Raw genomic sequence first — 15,644 nt, 5'->3', positions numbered from 1 at the left:
AAATAAACGGAAACAAAAAGCGATTTCATGAATCGCACTTTATACATTTATTTTAAAATGTACGGTAATAATTATTCGTTACATCGTTTACGAAAAAATTACATACACGTTCTACTTGCAATTGTCAAAAATGATGTTCCAAAGATTTTTGCAACTGTTTCAAGTATAAAAGCCCTACTACTTTGATATCTAGGATCTTATTTTTTTTCAACGTTATCATATCACGTTAAGAAAAGGCATATACGTCAAAGCAGTCTTACGTCAACTCTTTTCACAGTGCAATAATATTTTGAAATAATGAGTAGATGAAATTGTTCACTACTATATAATATAAAAAAAAAAAAGTATTTTTTAGGTGATTCTGTATAAAATGGTGGCGGACGAGAAATTGTTTTTTTCAAAAGCTGTACAACATTTGGCTAGATGTCTTGCTGCTATTAAACCTACACCATGGGAAAAGGTAAATTTATTTTGTTAAGATTTTTACAATATTCTTTTATATATTTTTGTTTTTTTCTTTTTACAAGTAAATATCATTAGGTAATATTGAGATGATATTTCCCTAAGAAAAATAAAAGCTTAAACATACAATCAAAAAAATTTATATTACAAATTTATGTAAAAAAAAATTTTCTATTATTTTTATTATATTTAATTACATAAGTATAAATTGAATCTCTATGAATCAATTTTTAATTTAACTTTTATCTTAAAATAATCTTTTTTCTAAGATAATTGTCTATTCGTTTAAATTGACACACAATTAAATATTTTAAGCTGTTATTATCTTGTATGACATAATATGAGACAATATTAAAAAATTTACAAAACACCTACAGTGAGAAGTATAATGCCTGATTACAGTGTGATGTTTATTTTTAGATTTTTCCTTTCTTTCTCACGTTATAATAACCAAGTATGTTTTTATAATCACCGTGTATATATTAAAGATATCATTTAGTGATTCTAACACATTTATGAATACACTTATGAATAAGATAAGCAGCAAAAAAAGCAATAAAATGATAGAGGTACCTGATAGAGGAACTGTTATTATTACTTCTTACTGTACACGTTATTATTATGAAATGACCATGTATTTTTTTGCAATAAAAAAATAATCAATATACCTTATTAGAAGTCTAAACAAAAAATCTTTCATATAGCTACACATGAATGAAATTTAAAATGAAATTACCAATGAATTAAAATTAAAAAGAAATAGTTAAAATAATCATATGTAATTAGTTATACTTGTAAATAATTTAATTGAATATTTATTTTCCTTAAAATAGGTAACTCGTTTATTCAAATTATGTCCTCAAGAAACTGCTCAAGGAATATATCGTCTGGATCAACGTGGACAAGATGCAACTATCGCATTGGGAATATATTTTTTGGAATCAGGATTGCAACATCGGGATCGTATTTTACCATATTTTTTACGATTGTTACGTGGTCTTCCAAAAGCTGTTTGGTTGGACGAAGTTAGAATTTCACCTAGCGAAAGAGTTCCCGTCGCTGAACGTTTTAGTTTTTGTTTGAATACGTTGCTAAGCGATATAGCTGCCAGATGTGAATCAGCTCGTGAGGAAATTATTTCTACGCAGATTGAGATATTAGCAGTTTTAACAAATCTGATACGAGGTTATAAAGAACAAAATGGAAATAGGGGTATGCAAGCAAAATGTAAGATTCCTTCAAACAAATGTACTTTCTTATGCATTCATTGTTTACAAAAATATATGTTAATAATTTTATATATTTCTTTTTTCTTTTTTATAGTGTCTTTATGCAAATCTTTAGTCCCTGTACTTATTGGACTGGCAAGATCTATGGGTCGCTTCGCATGTACAGATCCACCATTGCTCTGTCGTATCTTTCCACGGCCTGAAACTCCGGTCTCTTTCACAAATACAGAAACACGTTTAACATCGGATAAAAAACAACATAGTTTCTCAAATTTTCGTCCAATTATTCCACGGTCTCTAAGTGGAAATCTTAATCCTTATCCACCAATCGATAATACTCCAGCATTGCTAACAGCTGATTCTGATTATTCGACTATCAAGAGACCATCATTACAATCTTTTTCATCTGTGCCATATGATCCAGTTACATACTTTTTCAGTAGATATGGATCCAGTTTTAATCAATTTCCACAAATGCGGTGTAATGAAAGTCCTGAAAAAAGGGCTGCAATGCAATTTAATGTAGTACATTTACAAAGCGTTCTAGCATTAGCTAAAAAGTTACTTACTAAAGATATTCTTACGTTCCTTGACGAAGAAGCTCAACAAGTTAATATCTTAATGTTATTTTAATAATTTATAAATTTACACAATAATTATCTTTGAATCATTTGTTATTCTAAATTATCGTTTCGACAGGTTTACAATTCTGGCCAAGTACAAATATTTCCATATCGCACATTCAGCGAAACTATGAATTTGGTTATGGTAGCGGTGTTACGAGAATTATTACAAAATCAACGCGATTTACCTGCTCCATTTACAAGAGACGTACAAGAATTTGTTAAAGGCCTTTTTCTGTCGGGACAGACAGAATTGCAATCTAGACAACACGATGCTAGTGAGAGAGAGGATGTAGATACTAATTTTCGGACAGTAAATAGATTCAAAGTTAACGTTATGGCAAATTCTGCATGCGTTGATCTTCTTGTTTGGGCCATTGGAGATGAAACTGGTATGTAAATAATTGTTCATATATGTCAACTAATAATAGTAACTAAAGCTGTATAATTCGATTAAATTGTGGAAACCCTAAGTCTTACCCGAGATAACTAGGTGTTTTTGGGAAAGCACATAAAAAGAATTTTATTATATACAAAAACTAGTAGTTTTAGGAAATAACGAGATTATATATGAATTCACAAGAGGCGAGTAGTTTAAGTATTAAATTAAAATTTAATTCGTCTTTAAAGTCTGCTATTCTTTTTACAACAATGCTTATAATTATCTATTCTTATCTCTTCCTGTACTTTAAAAACCAATGTTCCGTTAGTCGTGCTTTTCTATCGGATCTAATCTACGGATATATTACCTAGTTGAAGTATGTAATTCTGTCTTCTTTCATATTTAAACAGTATAGTTATTTCAGGGTTTAGCTAGTCATTTCACAAATAAACGGGTTTCGCAAAATAACACCAACACATATGTATTTATAATTTATAGTAACTACAAAATACTAATAACAGGAATGTATTATAATATCTTGTACACATATGAATGCATGTTTTATAAAAAGGCATATGTATATTAAAAGCTTTACTGTAAAAAATAATTTGCATTCAAATGTAATGTGCTCGTGTATATCAGAGATGTGCAATTTTTTTATCAAAAGAGAAATTAATCTCTTGCTATTATTATTTGATTGTCCGCATTTAAGTATTCTACTCTTAAAGTATTTTTAAATGTTATAATTTAGATTAACAATATACATACAAATGTTTTATTTGTAGACGAAACACAATAAAATCATGGCACGACCAAGAAGAAATAAAAGAAAGAATGAAGATAAACCAACTTTGCAAGTCTCTGATGTATATTATTGCACTTTCTTCTTGCTCTAAAGTAAATTTTAATGAATTTTAATCTTTTTTTTATTTATGTGACTTTATTTTAAAGTGATCTATCTTTTTTTTTCTTAACGTTACATTTTATAATGAGCGCATATCGAACACTTGTGACAAAAGTAACACAACTCGAAAAAACGCAATTTTTCAATTATTACTTTGGAAACGTTCCCAAAACATTTCTTCGACTAATTCAAAGAATCGTTTTCATTTATTTTTATTATTTGACTGATAGAGAGTAGTTATACAATCTTCATCTACAATGTTTAATTATGTTTAAAAACATTGAAAAACTGTTTCAAGTTGTATCACTTTCATCGCAAGTATGCGATATGACGATTCATTGAAATTATCTTATTTCTTATTTTATTGACATTTTAAATATAACGTCAACAAATTATATAAACTATAAATTATAAAAATTACATTTAGTTTAAGTCATTGAGACGAAACTTAATTAAATCATTAAAAAACAAAAGTATAATTGTTACCACATAATCAAGCATATATATAGTTATAAAAAATATTGTAAGTAAAACATTATTATACGGTGTTTTTGCAGTGAGCGGGGAGTATGATACATCCGCGCTGTTCGCGGATATCAGTTCTATGCTGCTCGGCGAGGGTATTCTTGTTTACCCCTTTGTGTTACTATTTTATTAACTATTCTATATACATGATAACATTTCATAAACCAGTTTAATATTGACATTCCCTGCCGCAGCAATACTATATTGCGGTATTCCTATTGCCTATTATTTCTGTGTGCAGTATAATCGATTGTTTTATGTGTTCGCATACACGAATATAATATTTCATTGCAATCAAAGAATATTTTTTGATATATTTTATCAAAGTTCATATATACAAAAAATTAATATCAAATATTGCTTGACTAAAAGCATTTTGTGTATTACATTTCATATGATCATCATTCAAATAATCATTCGAATAATGTTTAAAAAAACATTTTTTATTTAATCTTACACCTATCCTTAAATATGTCATATAGAAATGACTAATAGACATTTATAATAAAATATGGTACGAGAAAAATTATTAAAATGATATTATTACTACTTCTGTTTGCAGGTGCTGATAGTCTATGTGGCCGTCTTGTTGAAAAAATTAACTCCAATCATGGTCCAAAACTTGTACTAGCACACATGCCCTTATTATTAGTATGCTTAGAAGGTTTAGGAAAATTAGCTCAAAAGTTTCCTAATATTGCAAGTACTTCTATATATTATCTTCGTGAATTTCTTATTGTCCCTTCACCTATATTATTGAAATTATATCGTCAACTCAATGAGCGATCTATAAAAGAACATCATTTTAAAGTTATTACCGGTAAGAAAAATCAAATTTTGAACATAATATTCATTAAATTTCTAATATTTAAATAATTTTTTAAATTATTATGCTTGTTTTTTTTTTATTATTACTTATTATACAAGTACTAGGAAAAGAAGTACAAGATTCAAAACAGACAACATCATCCGTTCAAATTGCTTTTGAAAAATTGCGCGATGCAGCAATTGGCAATCTTTGTATAGCTTTGGAAGCAGCACATTCTGTTAATCCAGATTGCGTACCAGCACTAGTGGCTAGTGTATCTAATAGATTGTTTGCAGCAGACATATGCGATGGGTATAATTTTTATTTTAATCCGTTTCCATACAATCTTACATATATACACACACATATATATGTAATTGTTTTGTTTCAGAGAATCTGATGAAAAATCAAATAGCGAGCTAATCTCCAAAAATATTGTTATTATGTTAGGACACGTAGCTGTAGCTTTAAAGGATACTCCAAAAACAATGCGTACAATATTCCCATTTTTTCATCAACTTTTTTGTCGCTCGCCAAGCGATCTAGATTTCTTGATCGTGGATCAGTTAGGTTGCATGATTATTGCTAAATGTGAAGCACAGGTTTGATTTTAATATAATTTATTAATGTAACATATAATTATATTGATTTTCTTGGAGAATATTTAATGTTAATTAAAATATTGAATTAAAATATATTATTTTGTAAAATAGATTTATGAGGGAATAATGCAAATGTTTTCAATGTCATTGGGATCGAGTACTGCAACTTATGCATCAAACGATGACAGAAAACAATACTGTCATGTCTCTAAGGCAGTAACAAATGCTCTTGCTAACATAGCAGCTAACTTACAAGGCGAAACAGAATTAAATGACTTGCTTCTTCATCTTTTAGAACTTTTTGTTCAATTAGGTCTAGAAGGTAAACGTGCCAGCGATAAAGTCCCAAATAGTATTGCTACAACGGTAATGAACATTAATTGCTACATTTAACTACATTACACTACATATATATACAATAATATCTGTTTTTCATTAATACTGCAGAAGACAACAAATAGTGCTGGAAATTTAGGAGTGCTAATTCCTGTTATTGCCATATTATTGCGACGTTTACCACCAATTAGGCATCCACAAAAAAGACTTCTAAAGCTTTTTAAAGATTTCTGGGTCTATTGCGTTGTAATGGGATTTGCTGCTGATCAGCAATCGAAAATATGGCCTATTGAGTGGTATGATGGTGTCAAAGAGATAGCTGTTAAATCACCTTATCTTATTTCACCAACTAGTGCACGTCTTGAAATGCGAGAACTACAGTATACTTCAGCAGTACGCAATGATAGTGTTTCGTTAACTGAACTTCAAGAATTACGTAGCCAAATATTAAAATTAAGTAGTCGGTAAATTGATATTATAAATATACATCATGCATTATTTATTCCTGCATTATATATTTGTACGATACGAATTTGATATATTTGATTTACTTTTCTAATAGGTCCAATGATATATCAGCATATGTTGCAAAATTACAGTTTGCTCAGTGTACATATTTATTATCAGTATACTGGTTAGAAACCTTAAGGGTTGCAAATAGTCCAGAGCCTAGCTTACATCCAATAATGGAATATTTATGTGATACTGATTTGCAAAAAGATAAAAGTGGTATGTGGCAGTGTATATGTTGCATCGCTGACTCTGTCTTTGTTAGATTTAAAGATGTTATGCAACGCAAACCAAAAGATGAACAACGAGAAAAAGAATTAGAAAATCACGCTCAATTTTTATTAGTATACTTTAATCATGTACATAAACAAATTAGACGCGTGGCAGATAAATATCTAAGTGCTTTAGTAGATGCATTTCCACACTTATTATGGAATTGTAAAGTATTATGGAGTATGTTAGATATATTACAGGTATCTATCATACAGTATTATTAATGATTATCACTTCAGCATATATAAGCAAAAAATGTTATTTAAAAAATTATTTATATTTTTATGTTAACAGATTTTATCATTTTCTCTACAAATTGATCCAAATGAGGAAACACCTAGTCTGCGTATTCCTAATACACCCTACAGCATTGAACTTATGAATAGCCTTGAAGCAAGAGAGGTATTAATACAATTATAATTCTTTAAATACAATTTAAAAATGGAAAAGCATTCTGTAATAAGACGGTATAATGTAGATTATTGTAAAAGACTTTACGGCAAGATGTAAAGGCATAGTACAAGAGGCAATGAAGTGGGCTCCACAAGCTACAAGATCACACGTACAAGAATATATAAATCAAATACCATCTTCGGGTATGTGGCATCATTCTGGATTATCTTTAGCAACGGATTCGGTTCTGGAATTTGTAGATTTAACAGTTCCAACAGCTCTTCCATCAAGCGTATGTATTTATTATAATATATTATTCTTTTAATAAATTTTAAGCGTTGATTTTTTTCAAAATTTTTAAAATCTATATATTCTAGACAAATTCATTGGATAAAAGACCTCGTGGTCCTAAAGGTGCAAGTTCATGGCTTTTTTCAATGATGGCAATGCGTTTATGGCATGCCGGTGAAGTAGCAGGTATGGTTACACTTGCTCGTTCAGAATTTCCGCCAAATAAAATGTCTCTGGAAGAATCTAGAGTAGCAGTTGTACAACAACTTATTGATGCTGTTTGGCGTGCTTGTCGCGAATCTAATGATCTTCAACACCGTGGTGCTCTTTGGCGTGCTACTGCTCTTTTAATATCTATGCCAGGTATAATTGTTTAATATATATACATGATATGTGTTATATCATAAACAATTATTATATTTGATTATCTATGTCGTCAGGAATACACAGACGACTTTTGCAAACTGTTGCCTGCTCGCAGGTTGAATTATTTACAAGCGCAGCAATGAATACTGCTGTTGAGTGCTGGCAATGGATTCTTACTGTGCGGCCTGATCTTAAATTGCGTTTTTTACAAGAGATGCTTGTCGCGTGGCAATACACCGTTGATAAGAAAATGGGATTATTTTCTGCCGAAGAAGAAGAAGTCAGTCCATTAGCAGTTTATGAAGGTTGTAAGTTAGAACCTAATCCACCTGATGTAAAACCTCATGATATTTGGATATCATTTATCATGGAATTAATTGAAACTGCAAAATACTGTTGCCAAGAAACGGTGGATATGATAGTTATGTTGCTTCATCGATCATTACCTATGTCTGTTGGTGCATTTGGCGAAGAGCCTACAATAAACCGGCATGTGGCTGCAGTAGGAGTTCGTTTTAAATTGTTATCTTGTGGTTTACTTCTTCTTCAAGGTGATATTTTACCAAGGTATTAATATATTAATTATTAATTTAAAAAAAGAAGAGTAAAGATAGATTTTAATAAGAAATAATTCTATTACAGATCGCTAAGTAAAAATGTTCTGCGAGAACGTGTTTATTCTAATTGTTTAGATTATTTTTGTCGAGAACGGCAAGTGCCTACTCAAGAACTCGAACAGCTCCGTGAAGATATAGTTACTCTTATACGTTTTTGGCAGGCATGTAAAAATATGCTGTATGAATGTTAAATGTATTACAAATTGTTATAATTTTTAATTATCTTTTGTTTTATATTATTTATACAGGTTATGCACAGCGATAAAAAATATTTGATGATGACGGGAAACGAAAATGAATTTGATTTAACAATACAACCTCAAGTATACTCAGCAAGTGTACTTGTAACGAGTGAAACTATCAATTCGATAACAGCAACATTAACTCCAGCTACTAACGATTTTTCAAAAACACCTACCAGTGTGTGGGTTAATGCTATGCCAATGTCGACCAGTAGCAATACATTAAGCAAACGCAGTAATCGAAGTAAACGTGTTGTCAATACCAATGTTTTTGTAAAAGATTATATTAAAAAGCGTAATTTAATTCTTGAATTGTTAGCAGTAGAAATAGAAATGTTACTGGTTAGTAAAAATGTATCAAATATCATTCGTTCTATTAACTCAAATCGTTTATTTTTGTATTATATTTAAATAATTGAATTATTTTAAATTGTTTCATAAATAATCGTAGGTTTGGCGTAATCCAGGTTGTAGACAAGAATTAACGCTTCCAGGAGAAGCTAGTATTGCGGAATGGCGTGCTAAAGGTATGAATGAAAAATGGAGAGAATATACGCGTTTGGCTTGGGAGATTAGTCCAAGTCTCGCTGTATTTATGCCAGTACGTTTAAAGAATTCAGAAATAATCATCAAAGAAATTTGTGGATTGGTGAGACAAAAACCTGTTGCAGTTATGCATATTTCAGAAGCTTTACAATATCTTGTAACTACAGATACTCTTCTTAATGATGTACCTGAAGTAAGCATTGCATAGTAAAATATGTTTCATTTCATAAATATGTTCTATTTATAAATATCACTCTTTTTGGCAGTTGGTTTATATGCTAACATGGGCAAGAGTTTCACCTATTCATGCGTTAGCTTACTTTTCTCGTCAATTTCCACATCATCCAATTTCTGCTCAATATGCAGTACGTGTACTAGACAGTTATCCTGCTGATGCTGTACTTGTTTATATACCGCAACTTGTACAAGCAGTTCGCCATGATTCTATGGGTTATGTTACTGAATTTATTAAGAAAATTGCTAAACGTTCTCAGGTAAATATATTTATCTAAAATCTTGAACAGTAAGATAAAGTTTATAAAAACATAATATTAAGAAAAATTTATATGTTACAGGTAGTAGCGCATCAGTTAATATGGAATATGCATACAAATATGTATATGGATGAAGAAAAACAAATAAAAGATCCGGTTCTTTCCGATGTCTTAGATTCATTAGTGAAAAATATTCTTAATGCATTATCCGGTCCGGCTAAACAATTTTATGAACGAGAATTTGAATTCTTTGAAAAAATAACTAATATATCTGGTGAAATTAGGCCATATCCTAAAGGTCCTGAACGTAAGGCAGCATGTTTGGAAGCTTTATCAAAAATCAAAGTACAACCTGGCTGTTACTTACCATCTAATCCTGAAGCAATGGTTATTGATATAGATTATAAAAGTGGGACACCTATGCAAAGGTAATATCAAATCAAATATTATTAACAAGATCATTATATGTGTATATCCATAAAATATTTGTTTGAATATTTACAGTGCTGCTAAGGCACCATTCCTTGCACGTTTCAAAGTTCAAAGGTATGGTATTAATGAATTAGAAAATATTGCATTAGCGGTGTCAACAAATGGAAAAGTTGAAAGAAAGAAAGATACAGGAAAAGAAACATGGCAAGCTGCCATTTTTAAAGTTGGCGATGATGTAAGACAAGATATGCTTGCATTACAAGTAATTAGTATATTTAAAAATATTTTCCAGAAAGTTGGTCTGAATTTATTTTTGTATCCCTACAGAGTAGTAGCAACAGCACCAGGGGTAAGATTTACTTTGTATAGTATTATATTATAATCTTTAATAATAGTATATGTTTATAAACTTATTCTTTTCAGTGCGGTGTTATTGAATGCGTACCAGATGCAAAATCACGAGATCAATTAGGACGTACAACAGATATTGATATGTATCAATATTTCATTACACGATGCGGTGATGAAACAACAAAAGAATTTCAAACAATTCGACGTAACTTTGTTAGATCGATGGCTGCTTATAGTGTGATTACGTATCTTCTTCAAATAAAAGATCGTCATAATGGAAATATTATGTTAGACAGTCAAGGTCATATAATACATATAGATTTTGGCTTTATGTTTGAAAGTTCTCCTGGAGGAAATCTTGGATTTGAACCCGATATCAAACTTACCGATGAAATGGTACTAGTAATGGGTGGTAAAATGGAAGCTGCACCTTTCCGTTGGTTCATGGAATTATGCGTTCAAGCTTTTCTAGCTGTGAGGTACAATACTTTTATATATACAATTTAATTTATCATTATATATTTAATTAATCATATATTTAATTAATTTATCATTATAATATATGAATTATTATTTTGCAGGCCTTATCAAGAAGCAATCATTTCTCTTGTTTCCCTTATGCTCGATACAGGCTTACCATGTTTCCGAGGTCAAACAATAAAATTGTTGCGTGGTAGATTTGTCCCAACAGCTACCGATAGAGAAGCTGCTGCTTTTATGCTTAATGTCATTCGTAGCAGTTACCTCAATTTCCGTACGAAAACTTATGATATGATACAGTATTATCAAAATCAAATTCCTTATTAAATTATTATTTAACATACTCTCCATTATATTGTACACTGTTTAAAAAAGGATTCAGGTATTAAAAGATATATAGTACTCATTAATCTAAATAACAAATGCAACGTCAATTCTGTTGATCTATTGTCTCACCTTCTTTAAAAATGTGCTAAATATAAAATGTATAATATTGTTAAATGTGATATAGTAATTAGGAAAGTGTATAAAAGTATCAATATCATTGTTATTTTCATTTCTGTGTAAATTATACAAACGATTATATTTTATTTAATTGCTAGTAAAATATGTGAATTATATATGAGAACATTCCGTTACTTATAATCGTGCTATTAATTGTCGAATATTTAATTAAATAATATAATTATTGAAATCAATTTGCTGTAATAACTTTTAATATTAATTTTTCATACGCTTTGATCTTTGAATGGCTCATTTATGAAATATGCAGTTAAATGTATCATAGAACAATATTTTCTAGATATTTTAGATTGACCAAAGCTGGATGTCGGCATTGAAAAAAGTTAGTAAAAGAAAACTTGGCCATTATTTTTGCATCAATCTAAAATTAGACTTAATATCAATAAATAAATAAATATACAAATAATCTATTTGATAATATATAATCAAATTCATTTATGTAATATTTACAACGATACTCATATAACTACAATATAATTTATTTATATCCAAATAAGTAATTATTTTTCTACATCTGAATTAATATGTTATTTAGCATAGATATCTTTTTCCTGGGGTAGCATACTTTTGTCCAACAGCTTTCTGTTCGCTTCTGAAATTTATGAATTAACGTTTATATTTGCGTTAAAATATGAAATTATTGTAAGTCAATATTTCTTACAAAATGAATTTATGTAAAATGGAGTTAAGGCACAGCGTAATAACATTTGTTTTGAATTAGATGCTTAATTAACAGATTTCATATACGTGCAGAAAGTTAAACACTTGAAAAATCATAAAAAGATTTATTTTTGTTCTCATAATTTGTAATTTTATCCTCGATTATCCAGAGATTGATATATAATGATATTGCTCTTCTTTAAAGTATTAGTTCGTATTACATATTTGATATTTTATTTATTGTTTTTGGCAACTATATAAAATATGATATTAATAAAATAGATTAAAATATATCAATGTACTGTAAATATAAGTTTTGATCTATATAAGACATATTATGTTTACGTATATAACAGAAGTTATTGTAAATCCTTTAAAGAGCGTTGTAAGCCAATGAAATATTAAACTTGCACGATTAAAAAAGATAAATACGATGAAATAACATTACCCTGCTGTAATTTGTTTATCCATCAAAACTTCAATTGGCGGTTTAACTTCTCGTCTACCATCACGACTATAGTAATATACTTTTGAAGTTTTATGATACGGTCCACCTGGTACTTCAGGTGGAGGTTGTGTTCGTGCAGCAATTTTATCTGCATATCGTAATTGAGTAAGAAGTGCTCTCTGTTCATAAAATATTAATAATCATTATATGAAAGAATATATTTATAACATTAATATAAACATCTATTGTATGTATATATATATATATTATTATTAATATTTATTATTATGAAGTTAAATTTAGTATCACATACAAGTCAATTGTTTTCATTAATTTTTTACTTAAATAAAATATGTAATAACGTAAATCTACTTATTTTTGTTAATTTCATTCTATTTAACATTTGATTATTCTAAATAAATTGTAATATATATAATAACATGTCACAAATGAAAACTTGTTTCCAATATACATAATTTAGAATTTAAAAAATAAATTAATAATCGGTATGAAGCTGCAAATATAAAAAAATGTTATAACTAACATTATTAATTACTTACACCTCGAAGAAAGTCGCGGAATTTTTCAATTATAGGTGTAACAGCACGATGTTCTATCATTTTGTTGATTTTTATTATATGAACGTACGATACAATCTGTCTAAAATATTATTATGTCATAGAAATAGGTTAAGCACTGTTTTTTTACAAGACTACCAATTCTATAAACTAAATCACTTTTAATTCGCGACGGAGTCAATAGATGGCGCATAGATCGCAAATTATTTCGGCGCGAAAATATAAATTTAATAATTAGTAGTAAATTTTAGAATCTAGCAATGAAAAATTTTCCCATAGTTGTTCTGAAATAGATAGAACAACCATGCTTTGACAATATGTATATGAAAACTCTGGAAACATCATAAATATTGTTATGCTTTTACATAAGTAAGGTTTCCAGCAAAATAGTCTTTTAATTAATATACATTGCGACGAATTTTACTTACTATTAAGCATTTAATTATATGTTATTATAACAAAAACTATATTTATAAATATGTACATATAATACAGATTCACAGTTTAAGGTTTCTTTACTTTTAAGAAACCAGCTGTATTGGAGAAGTATTTGGCATTAGCTTCATTAACTTTTTTCTCTGCGGCTTGTGGATTAACAATTTCCAAACCCTACGATAAATGATATAATATAATAAATGATTATAGTAAATGAATAATTATAGTCATTAAAATATTTAGAAAATTTTACCTGCAATGGTGTAAATGCTACACTTGAAGCCGTTCCTGAAACTTGTTTCTTAACACTAGTACTTCCGCCCCATTGCTGTTGTTTTTGTAAATTTTTTTGCAAAGTCTTTGAAATTCGAACTTTTGTTTTTTCATCGATTTGTGGCAATCTAATGCGTCCTGTTCCGGCTTTTCCAATCGTACCTCTTGAATATCCAAGGTCTTCTTGATAAGCGTCGTTCTCTATATCTGCAAAATTCATCCTATTTGCGTGTTTTCTAAATTCTGTAATTGCATAACGTTCCTTCATTTTTCTAACGCGTTTGCCACCACGTTTCTTCCGACTTGGGTCGATTGGTTTCGGTAAAGGTTTAATAAATTTGACAGGAGGTGGTTCTTGTAATTTATCTAATTTCTTTTCTATCTCATCGCGAAATAATTGTCCAACATGACCATCTGTACTTTCGTGAAAAGCATCTACACGAGCAGCTAATGTACCTTTTGCTGCGACAAGCCTAGCTGCTTTTCTACGTAAATCCTTAAAAATAATTTCATTGTGAAATATTACATAACTGCTATATGAAATATTTATTTATAATAATTTTGTATAAACTCACAGGTGGTGTTTCTTGGACAATGTCAGAATAATATATAAATCCTGTGTGAGGTAGACTCGCCATTTGTGAAAAACCAGAAAGCGTTGTTCTTTGGGATCCTAAGACTAATACGTTGCAAGATGGCATTTTGGACAGCTTTGTCAAACCTCCGGCAACACCTAATAAATCATGTAAATATGTTAGATTTTCAAAAATAAATGTAATGTTTAAAATTATGAGATATATTTATATAAAAAATACCCATTAATTTTGCAGCAGTAGATGCTCCAACTATTACAGAAAGATTTGGTGCTATAAAAGTCATTCTACTTTCTACATATTCTAATATTTTGGATTTACAATTATTTAATTCTACTGCCATGTCGCAGGCTTCGCATATAGCTTCTTTTTCTTCTTCGCTTAATAATTGTCTGTAATAAAATGTAATAACAGAAATATGATTACAATAATAAGAACTCAAACATAATAGAGATATTTAAATGATATCAATTATTTACCCTTGCGTTGTAGAAGCCGTAACAGAAACAACCATTATAGTAGCTTGCGTAAGAAATTGTTGTAAAGTTTCATTATTTTTTGCTTTATCAAGATCATTTCCAAGTTCTCGTACAGTCATAACGTATTCCAACGGTCCTACTACTAATGACTCAAGTTCTGGAAACCTTTTTGAGTATTTGTCTCTTGTAAACCGATGGATCGTAGCTATATGAAACATTAAAATAAATGTATTTATAATGATAAATATATGAGAAAATTGATCAGTATGATCACTTAAACAAACGAATTACCTATTTCATTGTCTATATCAACTGCCATATTGTTGGCTTCAACGATCAATTGATATTCTGGATCAGATTCAACAGGACCTATGATATCTGTTGATTTCTTAGGTACTTTACTATATTTTTCTATTTCAAACATAATCATCTTCAACTCTTCAGAATCACGAAGCTTTGCTAATTCTCTCACTGAAGCAACTTTTATTTCTGTAATAAAAATATAAGAAAAATAAAAAAGAAAAAAAAAGTAAACAATAATATGTACAATGAGAAATAAAAACTAACCTTCTTCAATGGGTTTGGAAATATTTGGTGGAATAAAATCTGGTTCTGGTTCTTCTTCCATTCGATTGGAATCATCATTTTCTTCTAAATCTGCTAACAACTCGTCAGCAAGCGACATTTTTCCTATTTAATTATACACTTATTTATTTTGAAATTATTCAATAAAATATAATGAACTGTCAACACGAAAACATAGACTAACTTTAGATGTTAGTCAATAGGC

General features: G+C 29.3%; 3 protein-coding genes across 3 annotated transcripts; 1 reads left to right on the top strand and 2 right to left on the bottom strand.

The window, feature by feature from the left end:
* The first annotated feature begins 196 nt into the window (after positions 1-196).
* LOC122517757 (phosphatidylinositol 4-kinase alpha) lies at positions 197-11,564 on the top strand. The gene is made up of 22 exons (XM_043636303.1): positions 197-460; positions 1,296-1,689; positions 1,786-2,300; positions 2,391-2,706; positions 4,688-4,945; positions 5,053-5,245; positions 5,325-5,535; positions 5,647-5,901; positions 5,983-6,335; positions 6,434-6,854; positions 6,949-7,056; positions 7,133-7,339; positions 7,425-7,701; positions 7,779-8,271; positions 8,347-8,482; positions 8,570-8,905; positions 9,015-9,302; positions 9,376-9,603; positions 9,685-10,031; positions 10,108-10,384; positions 10,459-10,865; positions 10,968-11,564. Exons 1-22 carry the CDS (start codon positions 371-373, stop codon positions 11,191-11,193), a joined length of 6,336 nt encoding a protein of 2,111 aa, XP_043492238.1. The 5' UTR covers positions 197-370; the 3' UTR covers positions 11,194-11,564.
* Positions 11,565-11,851: 287 nt separating this feature from the next.
* Positions 11,852-13,351, bottom strand: LOC122517789 (NADH dehydrogenase [ubiquinone] 1 alpha subcomplex subunit 7-like). Its single transcript, XM_043636349.1, has 3 exons — positions 13,057-13,351; positions 12,497-12,675; positions 11,852-11,980 (listed from the first exon to the last, which is right to left on the bottom strand). The coding sequence occupies exons 1-3, from the start codon at positions 13,114-13,116 to the stop codon at positions 11,920-11,922; spliced, it is 300 nt and encodes a 99-aa protein (XP_043492284.1). The 5' UTR covers positions 13,117-13,351; the 3' UTR covers positions 11,852-11,919.
* A 93-nt stretch (positions 13,352-13,444) lies between these two features.
* LOC122517766 (U4/U6 small nuclear ribonucleoprotein Prp31-like) lies at positions 13,445-15,640 on the bottom strand. Its single transcript, XM_043636318.1, has 7 exons — positions 15,422-15,640; positions 15,146-15,343; positions 14,855-15,059; positions 14,598-14,767; positions 14,358-14,515; positions 13,763-14,278; positions 13,445-13,683 (listed from the first exon to the last, which is right to left on the bottom strand). The coding sequence occupies exons 1-7, from the start codon at positions 15,537-15,539 to the stop codon at positions 13,579-13,581; spliced, it is 1,470 nt and encodes a 489-aa protein (XP_043492253.1). The 5' UTR covers positions 15,540-15,640; the 3' UTR covers positions 13,445-13,578.
* Between the last annotated feature and the right edge of the window lie 4 nt (positions 15,641-15,644).

The sequence above is a fragment of the Polistes fuscatus genome, unplaced genomic scaffold, assembly GCF_010416935.1.
Source record: "Polistes fuscatus isolate 324 unplaced genomic scaffold, CU_Pfus_HIC Scaffold21, whole genome shotgun sequence".
Taxonomy (NCBI): domain Eukaryota; kingdom Metazoa; phylum Arthropoda; class Insecta; order Hymenoptera; family Vespidae; genus Polistes; species Polistes fuscatus.
Note: the sequence above shows the minus strand (reverse complement) of the source record. Positions and strands in the feature narration are given on the sequence as shown.